General features: G+C 36.8%; 2 protein-coding genes across 3 annotated transcripts; one reads left to right on the top strand and one right to left on the bottom strand.

The window, feature by feature from the left end:
* Positions 1 to 97: 97 nt before the first annotated feature.
* znf692 (zinc finger protein 692) lies at positions 98 to 13,731 on the bottom strand. The gene is made up of 12 exons (XM_051653863.1): positions 13,488 to 13,731; positions 10,112 to 10,306; positions 9,705 to 9,736; positions 7,537 to 8,085; positions 7,386 to 7,467; positions 7,207 to 7,284; positions 6,737 to 6,853; positions 6,580 to 6,630; positions 6,358 to 6,436; positions 4,928 to 5,042; positions 4,320 to 4,419; positions 98 to 3,898 (listed from the first exon to the last, which is right to left on the bottom strand). Exons 2-12 carry the CDS (start codon positions 10,276 to 10,278, stop codon positions 3,613 to 3,615), a joined length of 1,656 nt encoding a protein of 551 aa, XP_051509823.1. The 5' UTR covers positions 10,279 to 10,306; positions 13,488 to 13,731; the 3' UTR covers positions 98 to 3,612.
* Positions 13,732 to 15,016: 1,285 nt separating this feature from the next.
* Positions 15,017 to 25,045, top strand: lpxn (leupaxin). Of its 2 annotated transcripts, XM_051653431.1 has the most exons (10): positions 15,050 to 15,144; positions 15,729 to 15,784; positions 16,128 to 16,252; positions 17,410 to 17,468; positions 17,618 to 17,717; positions 20,193 to 20,474; positions 20,574 to 20,747; positions 21,069 to 21,150; positions 23,361 to 23,509; positions 24,018 to 25,045. In XM_051653431.1, exons 3-10 carry the CDS (start codon positions 16,130 to 16,132, stop codon positions 24,282 to 24,284), a joined length of 1,236 nt encoding a protein of 411 aa, XP_051509391.1. In that variant the 5' UTR covers positions 15,050 to 15,144; positions 15,729 to 15,784; positions 16,128 to 16,129; the 3' UTR covers positions 24,285 to 25,045. The 2 variants fall into 2 exon arrangements, with proteins under 2 accessions (XP_051509390.1, XP_051509391.1); XM_051653430.1 differs by lacking the exon at positions 15,729 to 15,784 and having other exon boundaries at positions 15,017 to 15,144.
* Positions 25,046 to 25,313: the final 268 nt, after the last annotated feature.

The following is a 25,313-nucleotide window of genomic DNA, read 5'->3' as shown; positions in this document are numbered from 1 at the left end:
CGCCTACCTTTCCGCCTATTGGCTCACAACTCCCGTCACTCAAGCGTCACGGGAGCAAAGTGGCGTAGGCATGGTAACTGTGTCTCCAACGGCGCTTTCTGAGCCAATGGTATACTGGATACAATTCAAGAGGCGACGCACACCTCTTATGGACTGGGATCATTGGATGAACAGCTTGCCATTCAACACATGTCTGTAGAAAAGGCGGGAACTCTTGAGTTCGACTAATTGTAGCGTATGCAAATCCAGGTCTTTATCGAAACACAAAAGACTATCGCAAGCCCTTTCGACATTTAATCACTTACAGGTTATGAATTATAGATATCGAAATTTAGATTTTCACTAGTCAAAATGCTCATTCTTAATATCAACAATGGAATTAATACTATTACATTTGCACTAGTAACAACGTTAATCCTTCATTAAAAAATATGACGTAATTACTCAAGGAAATACACATTCTTGATATCAAAAATGGAATTTCATCTAGTAAAAAACTATTTATGATATCTGTAACTTCATTTCACTAATAAAATTCCACAATGATCTGTCATTCACTCAAACACAATTACAGATCTATAATTAATTTCTTTCTAGTTTAAATTCCAGTTTCACAAATCAGCTTTGTACATCTCACTAGTAAACACACACACACACACTACCGGTCAAAAGTTTTGAAACACTTACTCATTCTTTATTATAATAATTATTATTATTATTTTCACATTTTAGAATAATAGTAAAGTCATTAACACTATGGAATAACATAAATGGAACTATGGGAATTATGTTGTGACTAAACAAAATCCAAAATAAATCAAAACTGTGTTATATTTTAGCATCTTCAAAGTAGTCACCCTTTGCCTAGAATTTGCAGACATGTACTCTTGACATTTTCTCAACCAACTTCTTGAGGTATCACCCTGGGATGCTTTTTAAACAGTATTGAAGGAGTTCCCATCTATGTTGGGCACTTATTGGCTGCTTTTCTTTATTATTTGGTCCAAGTCATCAATTTCAAAAAAGTTTTTTTTTTTCATTACATTTTTGTTTTATAATGAAATAAATTAATTTGGTGGCACAATTATATTTTTGTCTACAAAACTAATTTCAAACATTTAAGCATACGCCTTCAGATCAAAAGATTTTTAAGATCATGAGAAACTTTTCAGTCAAGTGTTTCAAAACTTTTGACCAGTTGTGTATATATTTTAGATCAATAACTACATTGTTATTAGTACAAATAGCCTATCCATTCCTGATAACAACAAATGAATTACAACTAGTGAAAATGTCATTTTTGCAGTGACGCACTCACAATGGAAGTGAATTGGGTCATTTAAAAAAAATTAAATACTTTTTTAAAAAGTATAGCCACATGACAAAAACAAACTGTGTGTAAACATGATTTGTGTGATAAAATCACTTACTAATCTTTTCTGGGTAAAGTTATAGCCAATCTTACAACTTCATTGCCATGGCGGCGTAATATCCACAAAACCTAAAATGACTGTAAAAATTATATTTTAAACAGATTTTCAGCTAAAATAATACACGAGTTTTGACAGAACACTTAATGTAAGTGCTTTTATAAAATTATAAACTTCAAGTCTGCCTTTTAACCTTCCAAAAATTGGACCCTGCACATGATTAAATATTGAAAAAGCTTTTGATACAAAGACAACCCACTGTACAAATCACCACAAAGATTACGCATTCAACATATTGCAAAACATGCAACATGCCCTGCAAATATTTCCCAAAAAATTTAATTTAGGAGGTATATCATAGATAATAGAAATTAAGAATTTTTAAGAAACAATATATCTATATAATTTATATAAAAAAAGAAAATGATCACACATGACTGGATACAACTCTCAAGTTTAGTCTTATTAACATTTATCTCCAAACATTATGTATGAAAACAATTTCATTAACAATTAATAACATATTGACCATAAGATATACACTCACTGAGAACTTTACTAGGAACACTATGGTCTTAGTGCCCGATGTGGTCTTCTGCTGTTATAGCCCATCTGCCTCAAGGTTCGACATGCTGTGCATTCTGAGATGCTATTCTGCTCACTACAATGGTACAGAGTGGTTATCTGAGTTACTGTAGCCTTTCTGTCAGCTTGAACCAGTCTGGCCATTCTCCGTTGACCTCTCTCAACAAGGTGTTTCTGTCCGCAGAACTGCTGTTCACTGGATGATTTTTGTTTTTGGCACCATTCTGAGTAAACTCTAAAACAGGGGTTCTCAACAGGGGCGGTACCGCTCCCCAGTTGGTGTTCAAAGAATACCAGGGGGTGCAGACAGCAAATTAGTAAAGAGGGGGGGCGTTAGGTTACAAATGGGGGGCGTTTATCAGTCCGTTTATCAAATCTATCATCAAGTTCCTGTTTGCATTAAAATGTTTATCTAGACTCCATTATACGGGTTGGCATGCATTTGTATGGCGGTTCATCTGATTTTGAAGTCTAGTGACGCATCTGTAGTATCTGGTTTAGCAGCGTCAAATAGACAGGCGAAGTCACAGCCTCCGCTAATGCATTTGTATGGCTCTGTAGATTGATACGGCTCAATGGACAGAGCAGCGCGAGCGCAAAGCAGGTGCGTTTTACCCACAGACCAGTCTCAAGCTCTTAAGCGCGCACCTCTGGTCATTGCAACACTGCGAGAACCAGTGAGAAGCACGTCAAGAGTCGCGGAAACCATTTGAATTCGGCACAGAATTCTTCATGACTACCCTTGAATATACTATAGTAATACTAATTGTACTTTAGGCAGAAATAGATTCATAATACATATTATCATATCACTACTTCAGCTCTATTCAATTTGTCATATGCTACATTAAGGGAGTGAGAGAATATAATACATTTTTGTTACAACTTTTAAATGTTTACAGTATATTTTGTATTTATTGTTTTTACATGTTTAGAGTAGGCCTACTGTTTGTAATTACAAAAATGACATTGTTTGTTTTGCAGAAATTGTGTTACATCTAACCACGGTAGTGAAGATCTATGCTTCCATGTGCTTACTATGGTCTTGTTACAAATACCACTGTTAAAACTTTGGTAAGGGAATGAAGTAGTTTCCCCATTCTGATGGTTGATGTGAACATTAACTGAAGCTCCTGACCCATATCTGCATGATTTTATGCACTGCACTACTGCCACATGATTGGCTGATTAGATAATTGCATTAATAAGTAGGTGTAAAGGTCTTCCTAATAAAGTGCTCAGTGAGTGTAATTCTCCACTTTTACTGAAAGTACTTATTAACTACAATGTTCCCCAGAACTAATGTGTAACAACCCATGTGTGATGAATGAATGACAATGAATTAATAGATTGGCCTAATATGCTAATTTAGGTCAGTTTTAGAGGAGCCCAGCCTCTGCCTAATGGTAACACATGAATTATAAATAGTTTAAACCCCCAAAATGAGTTTTCAGTCCTAAAATACCCATCACATGGGCTTTTGAGCACTGAAGATTTCTCAGTTTGTTTACTGAAAAAACCCACATGATTATCCACTCTGTACATTTTGTGCTCCTAAGCACAGGCAACTATTTTGTATGTCAAAACAAAACAAATTTTATACAAGATCGGCATGGTCCATGGAAGCAGCAGGGGAGGATCCATGCTGCCGCAAGGGATGTGGGACTGAGTTTGAGGGAGGAAAGAGAAAAGGCTGAGTTTCAGGGGTTGATGCATTATGGTCCAGATGGCTCTTGCTGCGGTGAGCTGTGACATTGTCTCTCTTTTCAAATCGACGTCCACAGATCTCACAGGGGAACTGGTAGGTGCTCTCAGCATTGTGTTTACGCATGTGCCAGTTCAGAGAGGCTTTTTGACGACAGGTAAATCCACACACCTCACACCTGAGAGAAAGAAGGGAGGCGAGGGTCAGACATAGAGTTTAAACCATAATCAGGTTTAACAGGGATAGTTCACCCAAAAGTTAAAATTCTGCTGTCATTTATGTTGCTGACGCTGCTCTTTTTCCATACAATGAAAGTGAATGGTGGCTGAAGCTGTCAGTCTCTAACATTCTGCCCAACATCTCCTTTTGTGTTCCACTAAAAAAAAATTCATACAGCTTTGCAATGACATGAGGGTGAATAAATTGTCAGAATTTTCATTTCTGGGGTGAACTATCCCTTTTTAATCAATGTTTATGCAAAAAAATTTTTTATCATGGAGTTACATAAGCTTGGCTATAAACAAAGGGCTCAGTGCATTTGTTTGTGTGTGTGTGTGTGTGTGTGTGTGTGTGTGAGAGAGTGTGAGTGAAACTCATACTGCAGCGGTTTCTCTCCGGTGTGTATCCTGCGATGGATAATCAGGTTACTGCTGGTTCGGAATGCCCGGGCACAGAACTCACAGATATAGTCTCTCTGGTCTCACAGGCACAAAGAACCACACAAATTATTACACAAAAATGGTATGATGTACATCCAACTGCTTATGAATAGTTTATTCATAATACACTATGTGTATATTTTAGATCCTGTAATTGCTGACCACTTGTAATATCCTTTTTGCCTTCACTGTTTGTTTAATGTTCCTGTGACATATGAATTCAGTACTTTTAAAACTTTAAAAGTTCAAATATTCCTTATAGTCTTTCAATTAATTAATGTTCATTCATTCATTCATTAATGAGGTCATAAAAACGGCATGCACAATAACTATAAAGGAATAAGCAAAACACTGGTATATAGTAAGTCACACTTCAGTCTACTTTCCAAAAGTGTTTAATGCCAAATATTTCAATGCCTCATTTTAAACTGAACTGCCTCATATTGAGGGAGGATGACATCACACAGTGTCCAAAAACATATTCTTTGTAACTAAATTCAATGACATCTGTTGCAAAAAAAATAATAATTTATGGACAGAACACTTACTGGTGTGCAATTTTTCATGCTCTTTCAGATGCTTCTTAAAGTTAAACGACTTGTTACATGTAGGGTGCGAGCAGGAGAAAGTCTTCTGCTGGAGGTGCTGGTACTTGACGTGATGCTGAGGAGAGAAACAGTTTGTGAAAAGCATTAACTCCTATCACAGTAGTGCTGAAATGTTCCCATTACAACCTTAAAGCGATAGTTCACCCAAGAGTTCTCTCATCATTTACTCATCCTCATGCCATCCCAGATGTGTATGACTTTCTTTGTTCTGCTAAACACAAACAAAGATTTTTATAAGAGTATCTCAGCTCTGTTGGTCATTTCAATGCAAGTGAATGGTGATCAGAAGAACTCTGAAGGTCCAAAAAGCAGATAAAAGCTTTTTTATAAAACCATAAAACTCCAGGGGTTAAATCCATGACTTCTGAAGTGATATGTTTAGTGTGGGTGAGAAACAGATCAATTTTTAAGTCAGTTTTTCCTGTAAAACTCCACTTTCACATCTAAAAGTCACATGTGGCGCCTGTTTAGTTTCACTTTTACATCTGAAATTGAAAGTGGAGATATATAGTAAAAAAAAAAAAAGGCCTTAAATATTTATCTGTTTCTCACCCACACCTATAACATTGCTTCTGAAGACATAGATTTAACCACTGGAGTCATATGGATTACTTTTATGCTGCTTTTATCTGCTATTTGGACCTTCAGAGTTCTGGTCACCATTCACTTGCATTGAAAGGACATACAGAGCTGAAATATTCTTCTAAAAATCTTCGTTTGTGTTCTGCAGAAGAAAGCCAACATTTGCAAAACATCTGGGATGGCATGAGGGTGAGTAAATGATGAGAGAATTTTCATTTTTGGGTGAACTATCCCTTTAAAGGTGCTCTCGGTAAAAAAGTTGATTAAATGTTGAGATAGATGCAGCATCGAAACAGAAGTTCTCAGTTACGATGTCATTGTAAAAAATGCACTATTCGCAGTCAGCCGTGTTCAATTTATTCTCTGAGTGAAAGCATCCAATTACAGGTGATTACTGAGATAAAGTGAGTAATATTTAACTGTTCATGTGATCTCAACATGTAGAATAAAGAAGTTTTTCCTCTAAGACTGATATGACTAGAGTCTTCATCTCATGTGAGTGTATATAATTTTCAAAAATACTATTTGACTATTATTTTTTCTGTTAAAAAGTATTCCAATTGACAAAAATAGGAATACTTTTCCAAAGTGTATATTTCAATTTATTTCTAATTTCTGATTGTTTGAGTAAAAAGTACAATTATTATTTTAAGCTACTGTATATGTATTTTTTTTTCCTGACTACTGCAGAAAAATGGACAGCACAGTCCTTCTCATGCAGAGTTGTCTTGGTCTAAGATTAATGAATGTGTCATGCAACTTGACCACTGGCTTCATTCTGCACTCACATTTAGATATTGCCGACTGGAGAAAATCTTATCGCAGCCCTCATACTCACAAGGCAAAATGACTTTGGGTGTTATTTTTCTGTGAACACATAGATCAGTATCATGCAATATGAGGATGACTTATTAATCAATAGTTTCAAACAACTATTATAAATGCTATATTACAACACAAATACTTAGTAAAACAAGAATACAAAAACTTAGTAACATGAAGGAGCTAACCTTTTTCTTTTGCCACCAATCTTAGAAATGTCATCTTTCAAAGATTGTGGGCTGGAAAGAAAAAAGTGGTACAGAACTTTAGGAATTCAATTTGTTCGGAATCCTAAAGGATAAACTCTTAAAACTATATGCTTTAAAAAAAAAAAAAAATCAATACTTGTTATTTTGAAGTGCGCCAGCCCTTTTGTTGACATTGTGTTTTTCAGTCTGATCTACTCTCTCCTGGGTCCCTCTGTTGGTTAAATTCAACACTGCAACTTCCTCACTGCTAACTCTAAGAGAGGAAGAGATGTCCTTAACTTAAAATATGCATTAGGAATTAAAGCGATAGTTCACCCAAAGATGAAAATTCTGACATCATTTACACACCCTCATGTCATTCCAAACCTGATCACTTTCTTTCTTCCGTGGAACACCAAAAAATGTTAGGCAGAATGTTAGTCTCGGTCACCATTCACTTTCATGGAAAAAAGATGCAATGAGAGTGAATGGTGACTGAAACTAACAAAAGTCTATATCTCCTACTGTGTTCCATATGGGTTTGGAACAACATGAGGGTGAGTTTTCCTTTTTGGGTGAACTATCCCTTTAATTCAGCGATTCAGTGCAAAGGAATGGAGTACATACATATCAGAAGGGCTCTGGTTTTCAATGCATACACTGTCAAGATCATCTGTGGCCATCTCAGGACTGTCAGCTGGTGATCTGACCATGTGCAAAAAATAATGTAGTGACATAAGCATCCATTCTTAACTCTCATAATTCTCATATAATATGAACAAAATGTGTAAATGTTAATAGAGTACTCAAGCTCTGGAGATGACAAGGCTGAAACATCACTTCCTTCCTGTGGAACAGCATCCTGTGCAGTCTCAGTTACTGTAACACCTTAACACACAGTGGAAGTTAGTCCTTGAACAACAAAAACAACATTCTTCTTTAAGAATTTTTTTTTACCTGAATTTGTGTTGTCTCCAGAGATTGCAGTACTAGCATCACTTTTCTGTCCTGATTGATTCAGGGTAATGGCAGATTTTTCTCCTTGCCATCGCCTGGTTTTTACACAGGTGACCAACTCTTGTCTCACTGTCTCTGTGACTGGCTCCTTCAAACGCTTTCTGCCTCGTTTTCCAGGACTCTTTGGACTGGAGGGAGTCACATCTCTGCTGTTGCCATTTTTCTTATTTTCAGAATTTGTTCCCTTCTTCTCAAACTCTCTTTTGGTAGGTGACCATAAAAAGTGATGGCCGCCTTCACAGGTGCATTTCAGACAGATCTCCATTTCAGATGATTGACTGGCATCCTTAGGCTCAGTTTTGACCTGTTTCTCTCGCCTCCCTGTTCTGTGAGTGCTCTGATCTTGTCCTGCTCTGTTTGTGATGGTCCTGGACTGCAGGACAGGAAGAAGAGGGCACTTTTGTCCATGGTTGTGGATCAACAGGATAAGCTCCTGCAAAGATTCTGTGGTAGTTGGCAGGGTGTTTTTGATCTCTCCTTTTCTACCACCTAAAGAAGCCACAATCACATATAAAACCTCAGACTGTACAGCATAGATATACTATACATGCGGTAACCAACAGATTTCAGGTTTTGATCGGCTTATAATTGCCAAAAAAGTTATACAATACCAAAAACATTGTAAACTAACAGTAAATGTAAAATACATGTATTTGTTTTTTTATTAAAGTGATAGTTCACCCCAAAAAAATAAAAATTTGTTTTAAAATATAAATTTTTAATGTTCACACTGCTCTTGTCCACATAACGAATGAATAGTGACCAGAGGCTGTCAAGCTCCTAAAATGACACAAAAGCAGTTTTAAAGGTGCACTCAGTAATCTTCTGAAGTATGTTGAAGTATGGCTTACACTGACACCTAGTGGCCTGGATGCTGCATCATTCAAACATAGCAGTTTTCAGTTACCAATGCCATTGTAGAAATTCACTATGCACAGTAAGATTAAGCAAGTAGTATTCAGCTGGTAATGTGATACTAACATGACTGCCCCCATGAGGCACCTCTGCACCATGTAGAATAAAAGAGCTTTTATAAGGTTACTGATATGACTGAGCTCCTCATCTCACATGAGTGGTCATGATTTTATAAATATGTTTCAAAATTACTATTAATTTTTTTTTTTTTTTTTTTAGGTTTTTTTTTTTTTTGGGGGGGGGATTTTTCCCCTTTTTCACCCAATTTGGAATGCCCAATTCCCAGTGCGCTTTTTAAGTCCTCGTGGTCACGTAGTGATTCGCCTCAATCCGGGTGGCGGAGGATGAATCCCAGTAGCCTCCGCGTCTGAGACCATCATCCTGCGCATCTTATCACGTGGCTTGTCGAGCGCGTTGCCACGGAGACATAGCACGTGTGGAGGCTTCACGCCATCCACCGCGGCATCCGCACTCAACTCACCACGCGCCCCACCGAGAACGAACCACATTACAGTGACCATGAGGAGGTTACTCCATGTGACTCTACCCTCCCTAGCAACCGGGTCAATTTGGTTGCTTAGGAGACCTGGCTGGAGTCACTCAGCACGCCCTGGGATTCAAACTAGCGAACTCCAGGGGTGGTAGCCAGCGTCTTTTACCACTGAGCTACCCAGGCCCCCCCTTTACTATTCATTTATTTAGAAGTAAAACTTTTTAAATGAGGAAAAAATGACTGAGTGCACCTTTATGTAGGAAGTTAGACTTCTGAAGCATAATTGTGAGGAATAGAGCAAAATTTATGTTGTTATTCCCTGAAAATCTTGCCTTCCGTTGTAGCTCTCAATCTCATTCACACTTTTTACATTGTGTTCTATTATGAAACATGCAAGAACAAATGGTAATTGGGATCAAATTTCACTCCTTTCCCACAGAGAGCAATTTAATGGCTTCAGAAGACTTGTATAGCGCACAAGTTGTATTGACCACTTTTATGGTACTTTTTTAGTGATTGTTTTATTGTTTTTGTTTGTCATTTGTTTTGACAACCCCTGGTCACTGTATGCTTTCCCTGTATGAAAAAGGAGATGATCATTCTTCAAAATGTATCTTTTTGTGTTCCACGGAAAAAATGATGTCATACAGGTTTGATGAGAAAAGTGTGCATATTTAAACTCAAGTTCATCTCAAGTTACCTGAGCATTTGAAACAAACTCTTGAGAAGTAGCTGTAAAACAAAAAGCAGACGTAACTGTCAGTTAGACCACATTTTATCTCTCATGCTTCATTTTATCTTATACCACCAAAAGACTTGGCTGTCCGCCAAAACCGAATACGTTTTAAACTACATAAATCTCAAGATCATCGTTGTTTTTTCTGCCTAGATTCCTTTTTAAGCTCACTTATAATTTCTGTCTTTTCCCTGTATGATCTGGAACTGGATCAGAACAAATGTAAAAATTTAAGTCTCTGCTTCAAAGCCAGAATCAACAACTGCAGATGTAATTCAGCTGGAGTTCTACAGTGTAAATCCAATGAATTGTCATTTAGCAGGTCTGAGGGTAACTGTATCTATCTGCAGGACATGATGACTGTTTTATACCTCTCGAGCAGATGCTGAGCCAGCTCTGAGTGCAGAGAGAAGCCCAGTTTCTCTTTCAGCTGAACCCAGCTCTGAAGGCACGAGCCTAGCCGCACGCGAGACTTACTCCTGCGCGCATCCAACTCCCTACGCCGCTGACTGCGCACAGCATCTTTAGAGGATGGCATCACACTGACAGGTGACACTCAAATAAAACTGAGGATGGAGACAGAATTTGAGGTATTAAAATGCAGGAGGTTAAGCAGAAACAGAATGATAAATCTTGTCTCATCATAAAAGGTTTGTTTTAGCATTTCACACAAAAATTATTTATTTAATATATTTTAAAACACAGATATAGTTTTTTACTGCAGACTCTCTTGATTTAATTTGAACATTTTTACATGGGTGGTAAAAACAGTCACATGACCAGAGCCATTTAATTCCAATTTGCTCCTCTGGATGTCTGTCAAAACTCCATAAAAGGAAGCAAATAAAACCTGTCACAATACACACACAACAACCATATTGTGTACATGTAATATTTAAAGGGTCTATTATCGATTTATTAATACATTTATTAAGATTACTCTGGCTCATATAAATCATGCTCACAGGACAAGTAAACAGGACAAGTGTGACAAGACCTCATTTTTGAGTTGGCGACTGATTGGCTACTATTATAAAATTGCAGATTTTGAAGTATTGTTACAATAGATGAAATATAAAAAATAAAATTAAAATTAAATACATGCGATTATTCTTGGTTTGTCATTTTCACCACAATTACCTGTTTATAAAAATATATAAAATTGTGTTACTTTATTGTTTGCAACTGAACAAAATTTGACTAGTTTCTCACCAGTTTCAATTGTGACTGAGAACAATCTCATATGCTTTCACAAACTTTTTTATTTGTATTATTTTATTATTATTATTATCATTATTATTATTACTATTATTATTATTATTATTATTATTATTATTATTACACAAGAACACTGGGCCAGGAGCAGACTGGACATCGGTAGCACCGGGCATTATCCCATTGGGCCACTGGGTAATTTGGGCCGGCCCGCTGCTGCACAAGTAACGGCTTGTCCAACAGGCGATATAAGCCACCCTGGGCTCCAACATGCTTGCGCGGAACCCGTAACAGAGTGAGAATTCAATAAATTAGTAAGGTCAAAACAATACAATGGCTTTTATTTTGAAGTCATGTAATGACTTTTATATTAAAATCACTATGAGCAGTACACAGTCATTTGCATAATTTATTCATACCGCAGAGAGCTGAAGTGCGGCTTGCTGAATAATGCTCACGCATGATAAAAATGCAGAAAATAAGCCATGAAAAATATTACTTTGTGCTATCTGAACCTTTGAGGCTTACTTTGTTTAAAGGATAGCAGAATTAGCGCTTGTCAAAGCATATGGCTTTTCACTTTTTCTCAAGAATAATCTGGGGAAGGAATTAAAACACTGCAGATATAAAGATGCAACAAACTCACATAGAGTGAAAATATGAGCAAATAATCTGCAAAGATCTACACTTTATGAGGTATGTTTATTATTACTTTTACATATATTTATATATGTACAGTACTGTGCAAAGGTTTTAGGCACTTGTGAAAAATGTTGCAAAAATGTTGAGAATTTCTTTAAAAATAATAATATCAATAGTTGTCATTCATCAATTAACTTCATATAAAGTCCAGTAAACATAAAAAAGCTAAATCAATATTTGGTGTGAACACTTTTGACTTCAAAATAGCCCCAATTCTCTTAGGTACACACGGACACAAGTTTTTTTGGCTGTTGGCAGATAGGATGTACCAAACTTCTTGGAGAATTCACCACGGTTCTTCTATCTATTTAGGCTGTCTCAATTGCTTCTGTCTCTTAATGCAATCCCAGACTGACTTGATGTTCTGTGGGGGCCATACCATCTGTTGCAGGGCTCCCTGTTCTTCTATTCTATTCTATTCTACTTGAAAAAGGAATGTTTGGGAGTCTAAAATGTATAATTCCTATTGACACACTAAAGCTGAAGATATAAAAAACCAACTTAAGAAAAATGTTTTAGTGAAACATTTTATGTGCCTAATACTTTTGCACAGTTCTGTACATATTCTGGCCAACTTTATTTTTTTTTAAATAAACATTTACACAGTGTTGTAGGTAATTGACATGAAATTTTAAGCATTGTCAGTGTCCTGCTGTGTGACACTTTCTTCATATTACTATTTAAAAAAAAAAAAAAAGTATGATCTTGTATACGTAGCTATATACATATATAAAATATTATTATTATGCTTGTTGTTTCCACAACCTCATATTAACTAAGACAATAGTTTATTTGCACTTCTAGAAAAAAGTTGAAAGTTGATTAAGATCTTTAAAAACTTTGAAGAAATTCTGACTTGTCACAGCACCTAAAATACACACTTTCCCTTGAACTTTCATGTACATCTTAACCTAACATCTATTTGTTTAAAAAAAAAAAAAAAGAGTTTGTGTGAACCATAAAGTGCTTATTTTAGTGCAAATCACATTTACAGTGGTTTTATATGTTTTAAAGTTATGACAATTTTTGCACTGGTAGAGTCCGTTGTCATGACTAGCAGTCAATGGAAATGTCATTTTCTTTCTTTTTATTTTCCAACACAAAAATTTGAAATTATTTCTGAAAATTAAATCAATGAGCCGGTGTGTTATGGTGTGGTGTGTTGCGGGCCGGATTTGGTGGGCTGCTCTGGGCCAGAAAGTCCAGGGCCACTTTTTTGTCCCAGTCTGCCCCTGCACTGTTCTATCCAAATACATGCTCCCACTTAGCTGGAAATTTTAGGGGGATTAAAAGGGTTGATATATTTTACAGAAGTAACAATAATTGTAGTAGCTATAGTAAAAGGATAGTTCACCAAAAATACAATTTCTTTCATTATTTACTCACCCCCATGCCATTCCAGAAGTGTATGACTTTCTTTCTTCTACAGAACACAAATGAAGATTTAAAAAAAAAAAAAAAAAATATGTGTGGCCTTTATGTGATTTTTGGAGCTTCAAAGCTCTGGTCACCATCCACTTGCATTGTAAGGGCCAACAGAGCTGAGATATTCTTCTAAATATATATATATATATATATATATATATATATATATATTGTGTTCTGCAAAAGAAAGTCATACACATTTGGGATGGCATGAGGGTGAGTAAATGATGAGAGAATTTTCATTTTTGTGTGAACTATACCTTTAGTGGAATTACCAGTAACTAAAAATTAAAGTAATAAAATGTATGGCTACGAATTAATAGACGCTGACTGCCGAACAATGTATTTTGAAGCCCCACAATAAATTAATGGTAAATATAGATAAACACATAAATAATGGCATACCTTGACCTTGAATTAGTGTTTGCGGGGCCCACTCGCTGGAACTGTTGCCCTTTTAAGGGTGAGCAGCTCTGGTAAATCAATGACTAGCGCTCAGCTGTGTGTAAAGAGCACGAAAATCCTCTCGTTGAACGCTCAGCGTGTCGCTACAGAGAACATTTTGAAGAATTTTGCATGAATTCATGTGCTCAAAGACATTTCGCTTAACATAGCTTCTAACCTAGAGCCAAGTGAGTGCAGAAACCAATTCGGAAGTTTATTGTCGCAGAAAATCATCGTCACTACATAACTAGGAACTATGGGAAGTGTAGTCTGACAGTAATCAAGTGCGGGGCGCTGAGGTTATGATCTATCTTGAATCATCAAGCAAGTGTAGTTACATTTTTACAAATTTTGATACCTTTGTATGGTATATTTACAAGTATATAATAATTGTGTACTGTATATGTTTGTTTGTTTGTGTGTGCGTGTGTGTGTGTGTGTGTGTGTGTGTATGTGTGGCGGGTTTGGGTGGTTTACTAGGACATTTTTTTAAGTTACAAACTGGTAATTACAAGGGTATTATGCTATAAATGTGGTTTATGAGGACATTTCTAGTGTCCCCATAATTCAAATTGCTTAAAAAAACATACTAAACTATGTTTCTTTTTTTTTCTTCTTTTTTTTCTTTTGAAAACGTAAAAATGCAGAAAGTTTTTTGTGAGGGTTAGGTTTAGGGGTAGGGGTAGGGTTACGGTTAGGGGATAGAATCTATAGTTCGTACAGTATAATAATCATTATGTCAATGGAGAATCCTCATCAGGATAGCCAACGTGTTTGTGTGTGTGTGTGTGTGTGTGTGTGTGTGTGTGTGTGTGTGTGTGTGTGTGTGATATTATCAAAATAAAAACAATGCATGCAACATAAATGTATCAATATTTTGCACACTATTCATTGTACACTTTTACCATCAAATTACATTTTCCATATATCATATTGTGTGATAAAAGAGTGTTAATGACAGAAAATGACTGCCATTACTATATAATACATTTTATTTGTTTGTAATACCAATGCTATTTTACTACTAATACTCAAGGCCCAATTTGGGGTTCCTCATAATGGCGGAACCCTCTGGAGATCCTCCAGGAACCCTTTGAAGGTGCCTTAAAGCCTTTCCCATATGATGAAGTTACTGCAGGAACCATTGACTGTCTTTAGAGTTCTTGTGGAAACTTAAAGTAAATTTCTCAAAGAACTCAAAGGGTTTATAGAGGATCTCCAGAGGGTTCTGCCAGTGTGGCTGCTGAGGAACCCCAAATGTTGCCTTGAGTATCTTTTCATTTTCACATTATACTGCTAATAAAATAAAGGTATTTTAAGTAGATACACAGGCTGATTTTACATCTATAATGTAGCCTACATCCCAACAGCCCGCATCTCAGCCACGTAAAACACTCAGAGTGTCCGTTTAGACAGGGAAACACAATGTAGCAGGGTGAAAGTTGTGAGATCAGGATTGAAACAGCGACAGTATAAAAAGGAAGCAGCATCAGTTTCACATGTGGCTCAACCCACAGCTGCGTGTATCAGATCACCCAGCCCAACTCAACACACGCTCACATATAACCCACAGTGCTTACCTCACATCTTACTCTCCACACCAGCATGGATGAACTTGGTAAGTTGTTCAACATTCTGTGTCATTATAACATTAAAATGTCTAAATGAATGTGAGTCCCCATGCGTGTGACAGGTTTGTAATCGTAAAGATGGGGTTTTTTTTTCTGAAAATGAGAAGACAGACATTCTCATCTCTTTACTTTGGTATTCTTAAGTGTATTTTCTAACATTTATGCTAAAAGTCTGGTAGTCTTTTAAAAGGCTGACTTAGATCTTAATCTAATAATAATACAGCATACATAAATACCACATTAATTAATATGTTTAAGTTTTAGGTAAATAAAGTATAAAATGTGTGTGTATTTTAACTACAGCACATAATTTTTTGTTAACCAGGATGTTCTAGGGGCAATTAAGAAGGGTGGTTTCTTTTCAAAAATTAACACACGCACGCATGCACGCACGCACGCACGCTCGCACGCATGCGCACACACATAATATATATATATATATATATATATATATATATATATATATATATATATATATATATATATATATATATATTCACAAAATAAATTTATGCACATAATTAAAATGTAAGTAGATGAATAATAATTAAATCCACTTTACTTCCCTAAGAGTCAACCTCTTGTGAAAAATTGAGAGCTCCCATTTTTCAGGGAACTTGGACAGAAGTGAGTCAGACCACCCATGTCTATATCAAGTGTCTTTTTCTGTGTCAGCAAAAAAATAAGTGGTAAAAGTTTCAGATTAATACGTTTGTTTGTCATGTTCTGTCTTTTGCATCCGTTATGATGGCAACAGCAACATGCCTTTTCACTTCCTCAGGAAATGACACAGATTGCTAGCAAACAGTGGTTTTACCTTTACATAAATACCTTATAGTACATTACTCTGATTGCTACAGTGCAAAAGTTTTTATTTTTTCTTCCACTGAATAATGTGTGAGTGTATGTAGGCTGTGTACGACATTGATTTCTCTGCAGCAGTTTAATATGTGTGATTTTGTTATTGCAGACATGCTTTTAGAGGAGCTGGCTAAGAACTCCTCACAGACTGCAACTGTTCCTGCAGCAATTCCACCTAAAACTCTCTCAGTAAGAACCTCAGTTAAAAGGGACAACACAACTCTGCATGGACAGGTAGATAACATTTCATGCAGGCCATTTTATTTTTATTTGAAGTTACATTTCTAGTAACTGGAAAAATAATAATAATTACATTTCTGAAAAACATTCAAAATCTAATTTTATAGTCATTTCAGACATACACCACCAGTCTAAAGTTTGGAGTGGACACAGACTGTAAATACAATTCTGTTAAATTTATGGTAAAATACTGGCAGCTGTGGTTGCCAGAAATTTGCCGTAAAAAATATGGTGACCATGTTTCAGGCTTTACAGAATGTAATTTTGATGCCCGTATATTTCACGGTTCACCGTTTATATTATATAGTGATATAAACTTAATGTACTATCCTTTTGGAACTTTAAAAGTCTGTTTTTTTACATTAAAATAACTACAAAAGGCCACATGATGGCTTAAAGTTCATTAAGAGTGACCCTTCCATGAGCAATAATTAATATACATGTAGAGACAGTAGATAGTGCTACTCACACAAACGCAAAACACCATCAGGGTAACACATGTGACACTAAATTAATGCAATAAACATTAAAACATAAAACATTATAGTTCACCCTAAATTTTATTTATTTATTTTTTATCATTTACTCACCCTCATGCCATCTCAGATGTGTATGAATTTCTTTCTTCTGCTGAACACAAACAAGGATTTTTAGAAGAATATTTCAGCTCTGTTAGTCCTTTCAATGCAAGTGAATGGTGGCCAGAACTCTGAAGGTCCAAAAAGCAGATAAAGGCAGCATAAAAGTAATCCATACGACTCCAGTTGTTTAATCCATATCTTCAGAAGGAATATGATAGGTGTGGGTGAGAAACAGGTCAATTTTTAAGTCCTTTTTTACTATAAATCTCCACTTTCACTTTCAGATTTGAACTATTATTATTATTATTATTATTATTATTTAAAATGTTAGTTTTTTAAAGAAATTAATGTAAAGGTGCAATTTATACAGAATTTGTCTATAAAACTAATTTCAAGAATTTAAGCAAAATACTTTTGATCAGGTTTTCAAGATAATTCCAAACATATCTTCAGTAAAATATGTCCAAACTTTTGACTGGTAGTGTATAACTGTCTATTTAAGATAAAAAAAAAATAATAAAAAAAAAATAATAAAAAAGGATATATAATGCTTCTTTCCTCCCATTACAGACTGAGTCCTCGGGTCTTGTTTCTGGGCCAGGTCAGGCATTTGTTAATCATGCCTACAGGTACATCCATTTTATTATCATTATTATTATTATTATTTGTAATATTAAACATTTTGGCATGCATGTTATTGTTAATGTCCTCTGAGGTGAACATTAAGTAGATAGTCCATTTCCTCCACTGCTCACTAAGTAGAGATATATTTTTCTAGTGAGCCTCCGGCCCCTGTGGAGGCAGGACTGATGAGTCCCTGCACAGCCACACGAGAGTTAGACTCCATCATGAATGAGCTATTAGGTCTTGATCTCGAGGTGAGTGAAACAGATGAGATCCACATTAGTTAACTTGTTCATGCACTAGGGCTGTGCACCATTCAGAATTAAATTATTTATGCCTTTTTTTTAATTTTTATTAACAATTTTTATTGATTCCATTCAACAAATTAAATAGACATAACAGAAAAAGCAGAATCAAGTTATATAAAATTAAGCCTTTCCCCCTGAACACCCCTGCTTCCTGAATTTGAATTTAATGTGATTTGAAGTAGCAAACAGGATGCAGAATTGTAATTCAAAGATGAACTTAAGGAAATAGAATTAAAATGAAATGAAACTCAAAGAAGTTCATATTCAACTTCTGTACAGTAAGTGTAGTTAATAATACATAATTACAATAATAATAAAAACGATCATAGGTCTGAAATGCATATTTAATATATACAGGTGCATCTCAATAAATTAGAATGTCCTGGAAAAGTTCATTTATTTCAGTAATTCAACTCAAATTGTGAAACTCGTGTATTAAATAAATTCAATGCACACAGACTGAAGTAGTTTAAGTCTTTGGTTCTTTTAATTGTGATGATTTTGGCTCACATTTAACAAAAACCCACCAATTCACTATCTCAAAAAATTAGAATACATCATAAGACCAATAAAAAAAAACATTTTTAGTGAATTGTTGGCCTTCTGGAAAGTATGTTCATTTACTGTATATGTACTCAATACTTGGTAGGGGCTCCTTTTGCTTTAATTACTGCCTCAATTCGGCGTGGCATGGAGGTGATCAGTTTGTGGCACTGCTAAGGTGGTATGGAAGCCCAGGTTTCTTTGACAGTGGCCTTCAGCTCATCTGCATTGTTTGGTCTCTTGTTTCTCATTTTCCTCTTGACAATACCCCATAGACTCTCTATGGGGTTCAGGTCTGGTGAGTTTGCTGGCCAGTCAAGCACACCAACACCATGGTCATTTAACCAACTTTTGGTGCTTTTGGCAGTGTGGGCAGGTGCCAAATCCTGCTGGAAAATGAAATCAGCATCTTTAAAAAGCTGGTCAGCAGAAGGAAGCATGAAGTGCTCCATTTCTTGGTAAACAGGTGCAGTGACTTTGGTTTTCAAAAAACACCAGCAGATGACATTGCACCCCAAATCATCACAGACTGTGGAAACTTAACACTGGACTTCAAGCAACTTGGGCTATGAGCTTCTCCACCCTTCCTCCAGACTCTAGGACCTTGGTTTCCAAATGAAATACAAAACTTGCTCTCATCTGAAAAGAGAACTTTGGACCACTGGGCAACAGTCCAGTTCTTCTTCTCCTTAGCCCAGGTAAGACGCCTCTGACGTTGTCTGTGGTTCAGGAGTGGCTTAACAAGAGGAATACGACAACTGTAGCCAAATTCCTTGACACGTCTGTGTGTGGTGGCTCTTGATGCCTTGACCCCAGCCTCAGTCCATTCCTTGTGAAGTTCACCCAAATTCTTGAATCGATTTTGCTTGACAATCCTCATAAGGCTGTGGTTCTCTCGGTTGGTTGTGCATCTTTTTCTTCCACACATTTTCCTTCCACTCAACTTTCTGTTAACATGCTTGGATACAGCACTCTGTGAACAGCCAGCTTCTTTGGCAATGAATGTTTGTGGCTTACCCTCCTTGTGAAGGGTGTCAATGATTGTCTTCTGGACAACTGTCAGATCAGCAGTCTTCCCCATGATTGTGTAGCCTAGTGAACCAAACTGAGAGACCATTTTTAAGGCTCAGGAAACCTTTGCAGGTGTTTTGAGTTGATTAGCTGATTGGCATGTCACCATATTCTAATTTTTTGAGATAGTGAATTGGTGGGTTTTTGTTAAATGTGAGCCAAAATCATCACAATTAAAAGAACCAAAGACTTAAACTACTTCAGTCTGTGTGCATTGAATTTATTTAATACACGAGTTTCACAATTTGAGTTGAATTACTGAAATAAATGAACTTTTCCAGGACATTCTAATTTATTGAGATGCACCTGTATATATATATATATATATATATATATATATATATATATATATATATATATATATATATATATATATATATATATATATATTTCATTATATTAAATAAAATAACTTCTATTTTATGGACCATTGTAGAACACTTTAATTTCCAGATTGTGCTAATTTACCTCAAAGTCTTCAAAATTGGAGCCAAACATATAGTTAAATATAGTTAGAAATAACTCCTTTGAATTTCAGTTTAGTAAATTACTCCTCTTGTCATTCAGATTCCAAATAACTGGCATGGACAAAACAATTACAATTGCAAATCCTGAATTAGTCTTAAATTCTGCATTTTGACCAATTCGCTCATGTGCCAACCCCTTACATTTTTTTCACCATTGTCCTAACAAGTAGCACCAGAAGAGGGCAGTATTAGCACATGAACTTTCCTGATGGCACACAGTCAATTATTTAAAAGAAATGTATTTAAGCTGCAAATTGACAAAATCTGCATTATTTTGTAGATTCCAGAACAAATACCCACATTAAGCCCACCTCCAATTGCTCGCAAGTCAATAAAGAACAAAAAAACAGAAGAAACTAAAGACAGTGTTAGTGGAAAGCAAGCAGAGGAAAATAACATGACTAAGAACACACAGCACCTTCCTCTAACGGAAAAACAGTCCAAGGGTGTGGATGCTATAGATGACCTGCTGGGCTCTCTTAGCTCAGACATGGAGAAAATGGGTGTCCGAACAGCTGCCAAGGGCCACTGTGCTTCTTGTGGCAAGTGCATAGCTGGGAAGGTATTATCAACAATAATAAACATTTATTTTAGTCATATGTCTACCTACTGTAAGCAAAGATATTGTTCTCATCATATGCATGTCCCAAATCTCATACAGATGATCACAGCTCTGGGTCAGGTGTGGCACCCAGAACACTTTGTGTGTACGCTGTGCAGGGAGGAACTAGGTACGTGTGGTTTCTTTGAGAGAGATGGCAAGCCGTACTGCGAGAAAGACTACCAGAACCTCTTCTCCCCTCGCTGTGCTTACTGCAAAGGTCCCATTACTCAGGTGACCTACCATTGCTGACTCTATTCACATTGCAAAAGCCTCAGAGTTTTCTCAGACAGATGTGTTGAAAATGAGGCACATTTGCTCAACAGAAAGCACTAATGTATTCTGTGTTTGTGGTTCTAGTTTATAAATTCAAGATAAACCAAACACAAATACTTCCCAAAGCACTAAATTGCAGTTTCTTTAAACTATTTGACCAAACTAATTGGAGTCATATTTTATGTTGCTGTGTGGCATTTTGAACTCTTTCACTTCACAAAGGTTTATGATTTCCAGTCAGTGAAGCAGGTGATAATTTAGTGTGTTTGTTTTACTCAGAACATTCTTACAGCAATGGACCAAACATGGCACCCAGAACATTTCTTCTGCTCCCACTGTGGAGATCTATTTGGAACCGACGGTGAGACAGTTGCAGATGTCCCAGTTAAAGGAATAGTACATCCCAAAATTAAATTCTTTCATCATTTACTCACCCTCATGCCATCCCAGATGTCTGACTTTCTTTCTACTGCAGAACACAAACAAAGATTTTTAGAAGACTATCTCAGTTCTGAAGGTCTATAAAATGCAGGTGAATGGTGACCAAAACTCTGAAGCTCCAAAAAAGCACATAAATGCAGCATAAACTTAATCTATATGTCTCCAGTGGTTTAATCCATGTCTTCTGAAGCGATCCAATCAGTTACAAAATGTAGCTCCTATTTCACTCTAAATCTTGACATCTGCAGTCTCCTTGGCAATCATGACTTCAAGCTCGAATACACTTCTTAGCGCCATCTAGCGCTCTGCGCATGCATCAATCTTTAGGAAGTGTAATTGAGCTTGAAATCATGATCGTGCCTAGAGACTGCAATGGCAAGATGTACAGTAAAAAAGGAGTAATATTTTCATCTGTTCCCACCCAAAACCAATTGGATCGCTTCAGAAGACCTGGATTAAACCACTGGAGTCTTATGGATTACTTTGTGTTGTGTTTATGTGGATTTTGGAGCTTCAAATTTTTGGTCACCATTCATTTGCATTATATGGACCAACAGAGCCGTGATATTCTTCTAAAAATCTTTACTTGTGTTCTGCAGAAGAAAGAAAGTCATATACATCTGGGATGCCATGAGGGTGAGTAAATAATGAAAGAATTTTCATTTATGGGTGAACTATTAATTTAACCTAAGGGGCTGTTCACAACGTTTGTGTCCGTCCGTGCTGTTTTTGAATTGTTTTTCTAGGTAAACATGCGCCAGATGGAGATCTTTAACTGGTGTTCTGCTTCTCATTGCTTCTTTTAAGCATCTCACAGTATACCGCTGCATTTTTTAGATTCTGAAAAAACCCATATCAGTAGACCACTATTATGAATATGGGGGGGGGGGGGGGGGGGAGGCAAACATGTCCCCCTTAATGTCAATGGTGGTTAAGGCCCTTGAGAGTGTCAAGAAATTTTAGTCCCACATTTTGTCCCACAAAAGTGTCCCACATTTTATAATGGAAGTAGGGTTGCCACCCGTTCTGTAAAATACAGGATCGTCCCATATTTAATGATTAAATGATGCGTCCTGTATAGAATCAATACCGCACATGTATGTCAACTTTGTCAACTTTGAAGGTGACAACCCTTAATGCAAGCCAGTTTTCTTTTTCCAGTCTCCAGTGTTTTCACTTGCATCGGCAAAGGGTTTTAGCGGATTATGTGATGTTTAGCATATAACATTAGTAAAAATTGCCAAATAAACATGTGGCTCCATAGTGCCACTATTTTACAGAGTCACAATGACCGTCTTGACAGTGCCCCACCTGTCAAAGTTTAAAGGTTGTCCCTAAAAAAATTCCTAAAGACATAAATAATAATTTTTCAATATATGTAGGAAATCATGTCCACTCCAGTCATATCAGTAACCTTATAAAAGCTGTTTTATTGTACATGGAGAGGGTCTGCACATGGGGGCTGCCATGTTAGAATCACATGACCAGCCTAATACTACTCACTTAATCTCAGTAACTGTCCTGTTATTTGACACTATTAAACACTGATTAAAGTAATCAAGGCTGACTGTGAATACTACATTTCTACAATGGCATCTGAAACTGAAAACTATTGATTTTAAATGATGCTGCATCCAAGCAGCTAGGTGTCAGTGTATGTCCAAGATGACACAAAGACAAAAGCTACTGAGTGCACCTTTAAGGAGTGGGTAGATGAAATAAATCGATGGCCTGAGGTCAGATACGTTGAGATCATTAACTACTTTGAGTTGTTTTGAAAGCCAACAACTGCAACTCTACTCCAACAAACACTTAAAATGGTTGTTGTTCTCCATCTGGATCGCTCGTTTTGGTAGTTTTACATGGCTTCTTATGGAGACCTGAACCAGAAAACATTCCAGCAGCAATCAGAATCATCATGGCGCCACCCAGTGGTTGGTCAGGAAAACTGATTTGTGACCTAGGTCTAGCATTTTTAACACAAGAACGGTGTGAACAGCCCCTAAAACAGTTTATAGTATCACCACGCTCATGCCCAGAACACCCCACACTTTCTACATTTTGTGATACAACAGATTTGGTCTTCATTTCAGAGATGAGCATTTGTACTCAATGAACTTCTCTTGCCAGGGTTTCTGGAGAGAGATGGTAAACCATATTGCTCCAGTGATTTCTACCGCCTCTTTGCACCCAAATGCTCCGGCTGTGGAGAGCCAGTGAAGGAGAACTATCTGTCTGCAGCGAATGGAACCTGGCACCCTGACTGCTTTGTCTGTGCGGTGAGTGAGTTAGTGGCATGGAAGATTGTAATGCAATACAACAATATGACTCGCTCCTTATATATAAGGAATATGGAGTCAGTCAGTCTGTTCTTTTGTGGTGAGCTACAAAGATGAATTCTTCACCTGCTAATCTATCACTCCAGAAGTTATATGAATACCCTCATTCAATTTAAAGGGATAATTTACCCAAAAATGAACACTCTCTTATCATTTGCACACCCTTGTGTTGTTCTAAACACATATGACTTTCTTCTGTGGGACAACAAAGGAATAAATGTTAGTCACCATTTACTTTCACTAACTGGAAAAAAAGATGCAATTAAAGTGAATGGTAACTGAGGCTAACATTGCGCCTAACATCTCCCTTTGTGTTCCACAAAGGAAAGAAAATCATACAGGTTTGGAATGACATGAGGCTGAGTAAATGACAAAATTATCATTTTTAGATGAACTAACCCTTTAAATGATCCTTTAATAATCCTCTTTCTTCTGCCTCTCTCTGCAGGACTGTCTAAAGCCCTTTACTGATGGTTGTTTCCTGGAAATGAATGGTCGGCCCCTCTGTTCCCTTCACTATCACTCTAGACAGGGCACTCTCTGTGGGACCTGCGGAGAGCCCATATCAGGTCGCTGCATCGCTGCCCTCGACCGCAAGTTTCACCCTGAGCACTTTGTGTGTGCGTTCTGTCTTCGGCAGCTGAGTCAGGGTGTGTTTAAGGAGCAAGCAGGGAAGCCATACTGTTCAGTATGTCACACAAAACTCTTTCTGTGAAAAAGGTGACATTCCACAAGCACCTTCTGTTCATTCACACAGAAATGATTCACAAAGTTTGTCTCAGCTTTGCAATTACAATGGAAGTTTTAGAGAAATCTTTTTTTTTTTCATGAGAAACTATTTCAGTGGTACTTGTTAATGGAGCATGTGAGAAAATGTATGAATGGCAAATTCTAGCAAATGTCATAACTATTTTCTTAAGTAAAATCATAATTTTATTTACTGTATTGATGTCTACACCCTGGCTGTTTTAATAAATGCAGAACTGAATGAAATCATATTATAGTAATTACATTATTTTATAAGAATATTCAGATTTAAAGGTGAAGTTTGTAATTATTTTGATGCAACAATGCTTTCTCCTGTAAGTACTATTCTGCCGTAAAGTATAAACGCTGTGGCTCTTAGGTGCTATCAAAACATTACTCTGTTTGTTTGAGCATCCTGACCAGCCCGACATAGAAACATTAGTTCAAACAATGGTGTGAGTTTAGGGCGGCACTGTTTGTCGAACCAATGACAGACAAGGGAAGTGTTCAGGAAACCTGTTTAAATATCATTGTAGAGCCGAGGAGGGCGGGGCCGGGCTGGAATGACGCACGCCCGGTCCCCAATCAGCCTGATGGGGCGCGCGAGGGATAAAGGTGGCCGTGGACGGCAGTTCAAGAGAGAGAGAATTACGGGCAGCTGTACTGTGTGTGTTTATGGTTGTGTGTTTTTGGTTAAGTTGTTCATTAAATTATTATTTAAGTTGTCAAGCCGGTTCTCGCCTCCTCCTTTCCCTCTAATCCCCCTTACAATCATATTTTTGCAATTATTTTTGCAATTTTGTTTGGTGCCACTAGTGGCACAGAAATTACACACTTCACCTTTAACATCGTGGTACATACAATGTGATATGTGCTCATAATTTCCCTACTGGTGGATGAGCACATCGGGAAATACTGACTATGACTATAACATGAATTTAATTTTATGCTTAGGTAGTTACCATAGCTTAACAAAGTAAACATACAGCACAGCAGG

Source organism: Myxocyprinus asiaticus, chromosome 24 (assembly GCF_019703515.2).
Source record: "Myxocyprinus asiaticus isolate MX2 ecotype Aquarium Trade chromosome 24, UBuf_Myxa_2, whole genome shotgun sequence".
Taxonomy (NCBI): domain Eukaryota; kingdom Metazoa; phylum Chordata; class Actinopteri; order Cypriniformes; family Catostomidae; genus Myxocyprinus; species Myxocyprinus asiaticus.
Note: the sequence above shows the minus strand (reverse complement) of the source record. Positions and strands in the feature narration are given on the sequence as shown.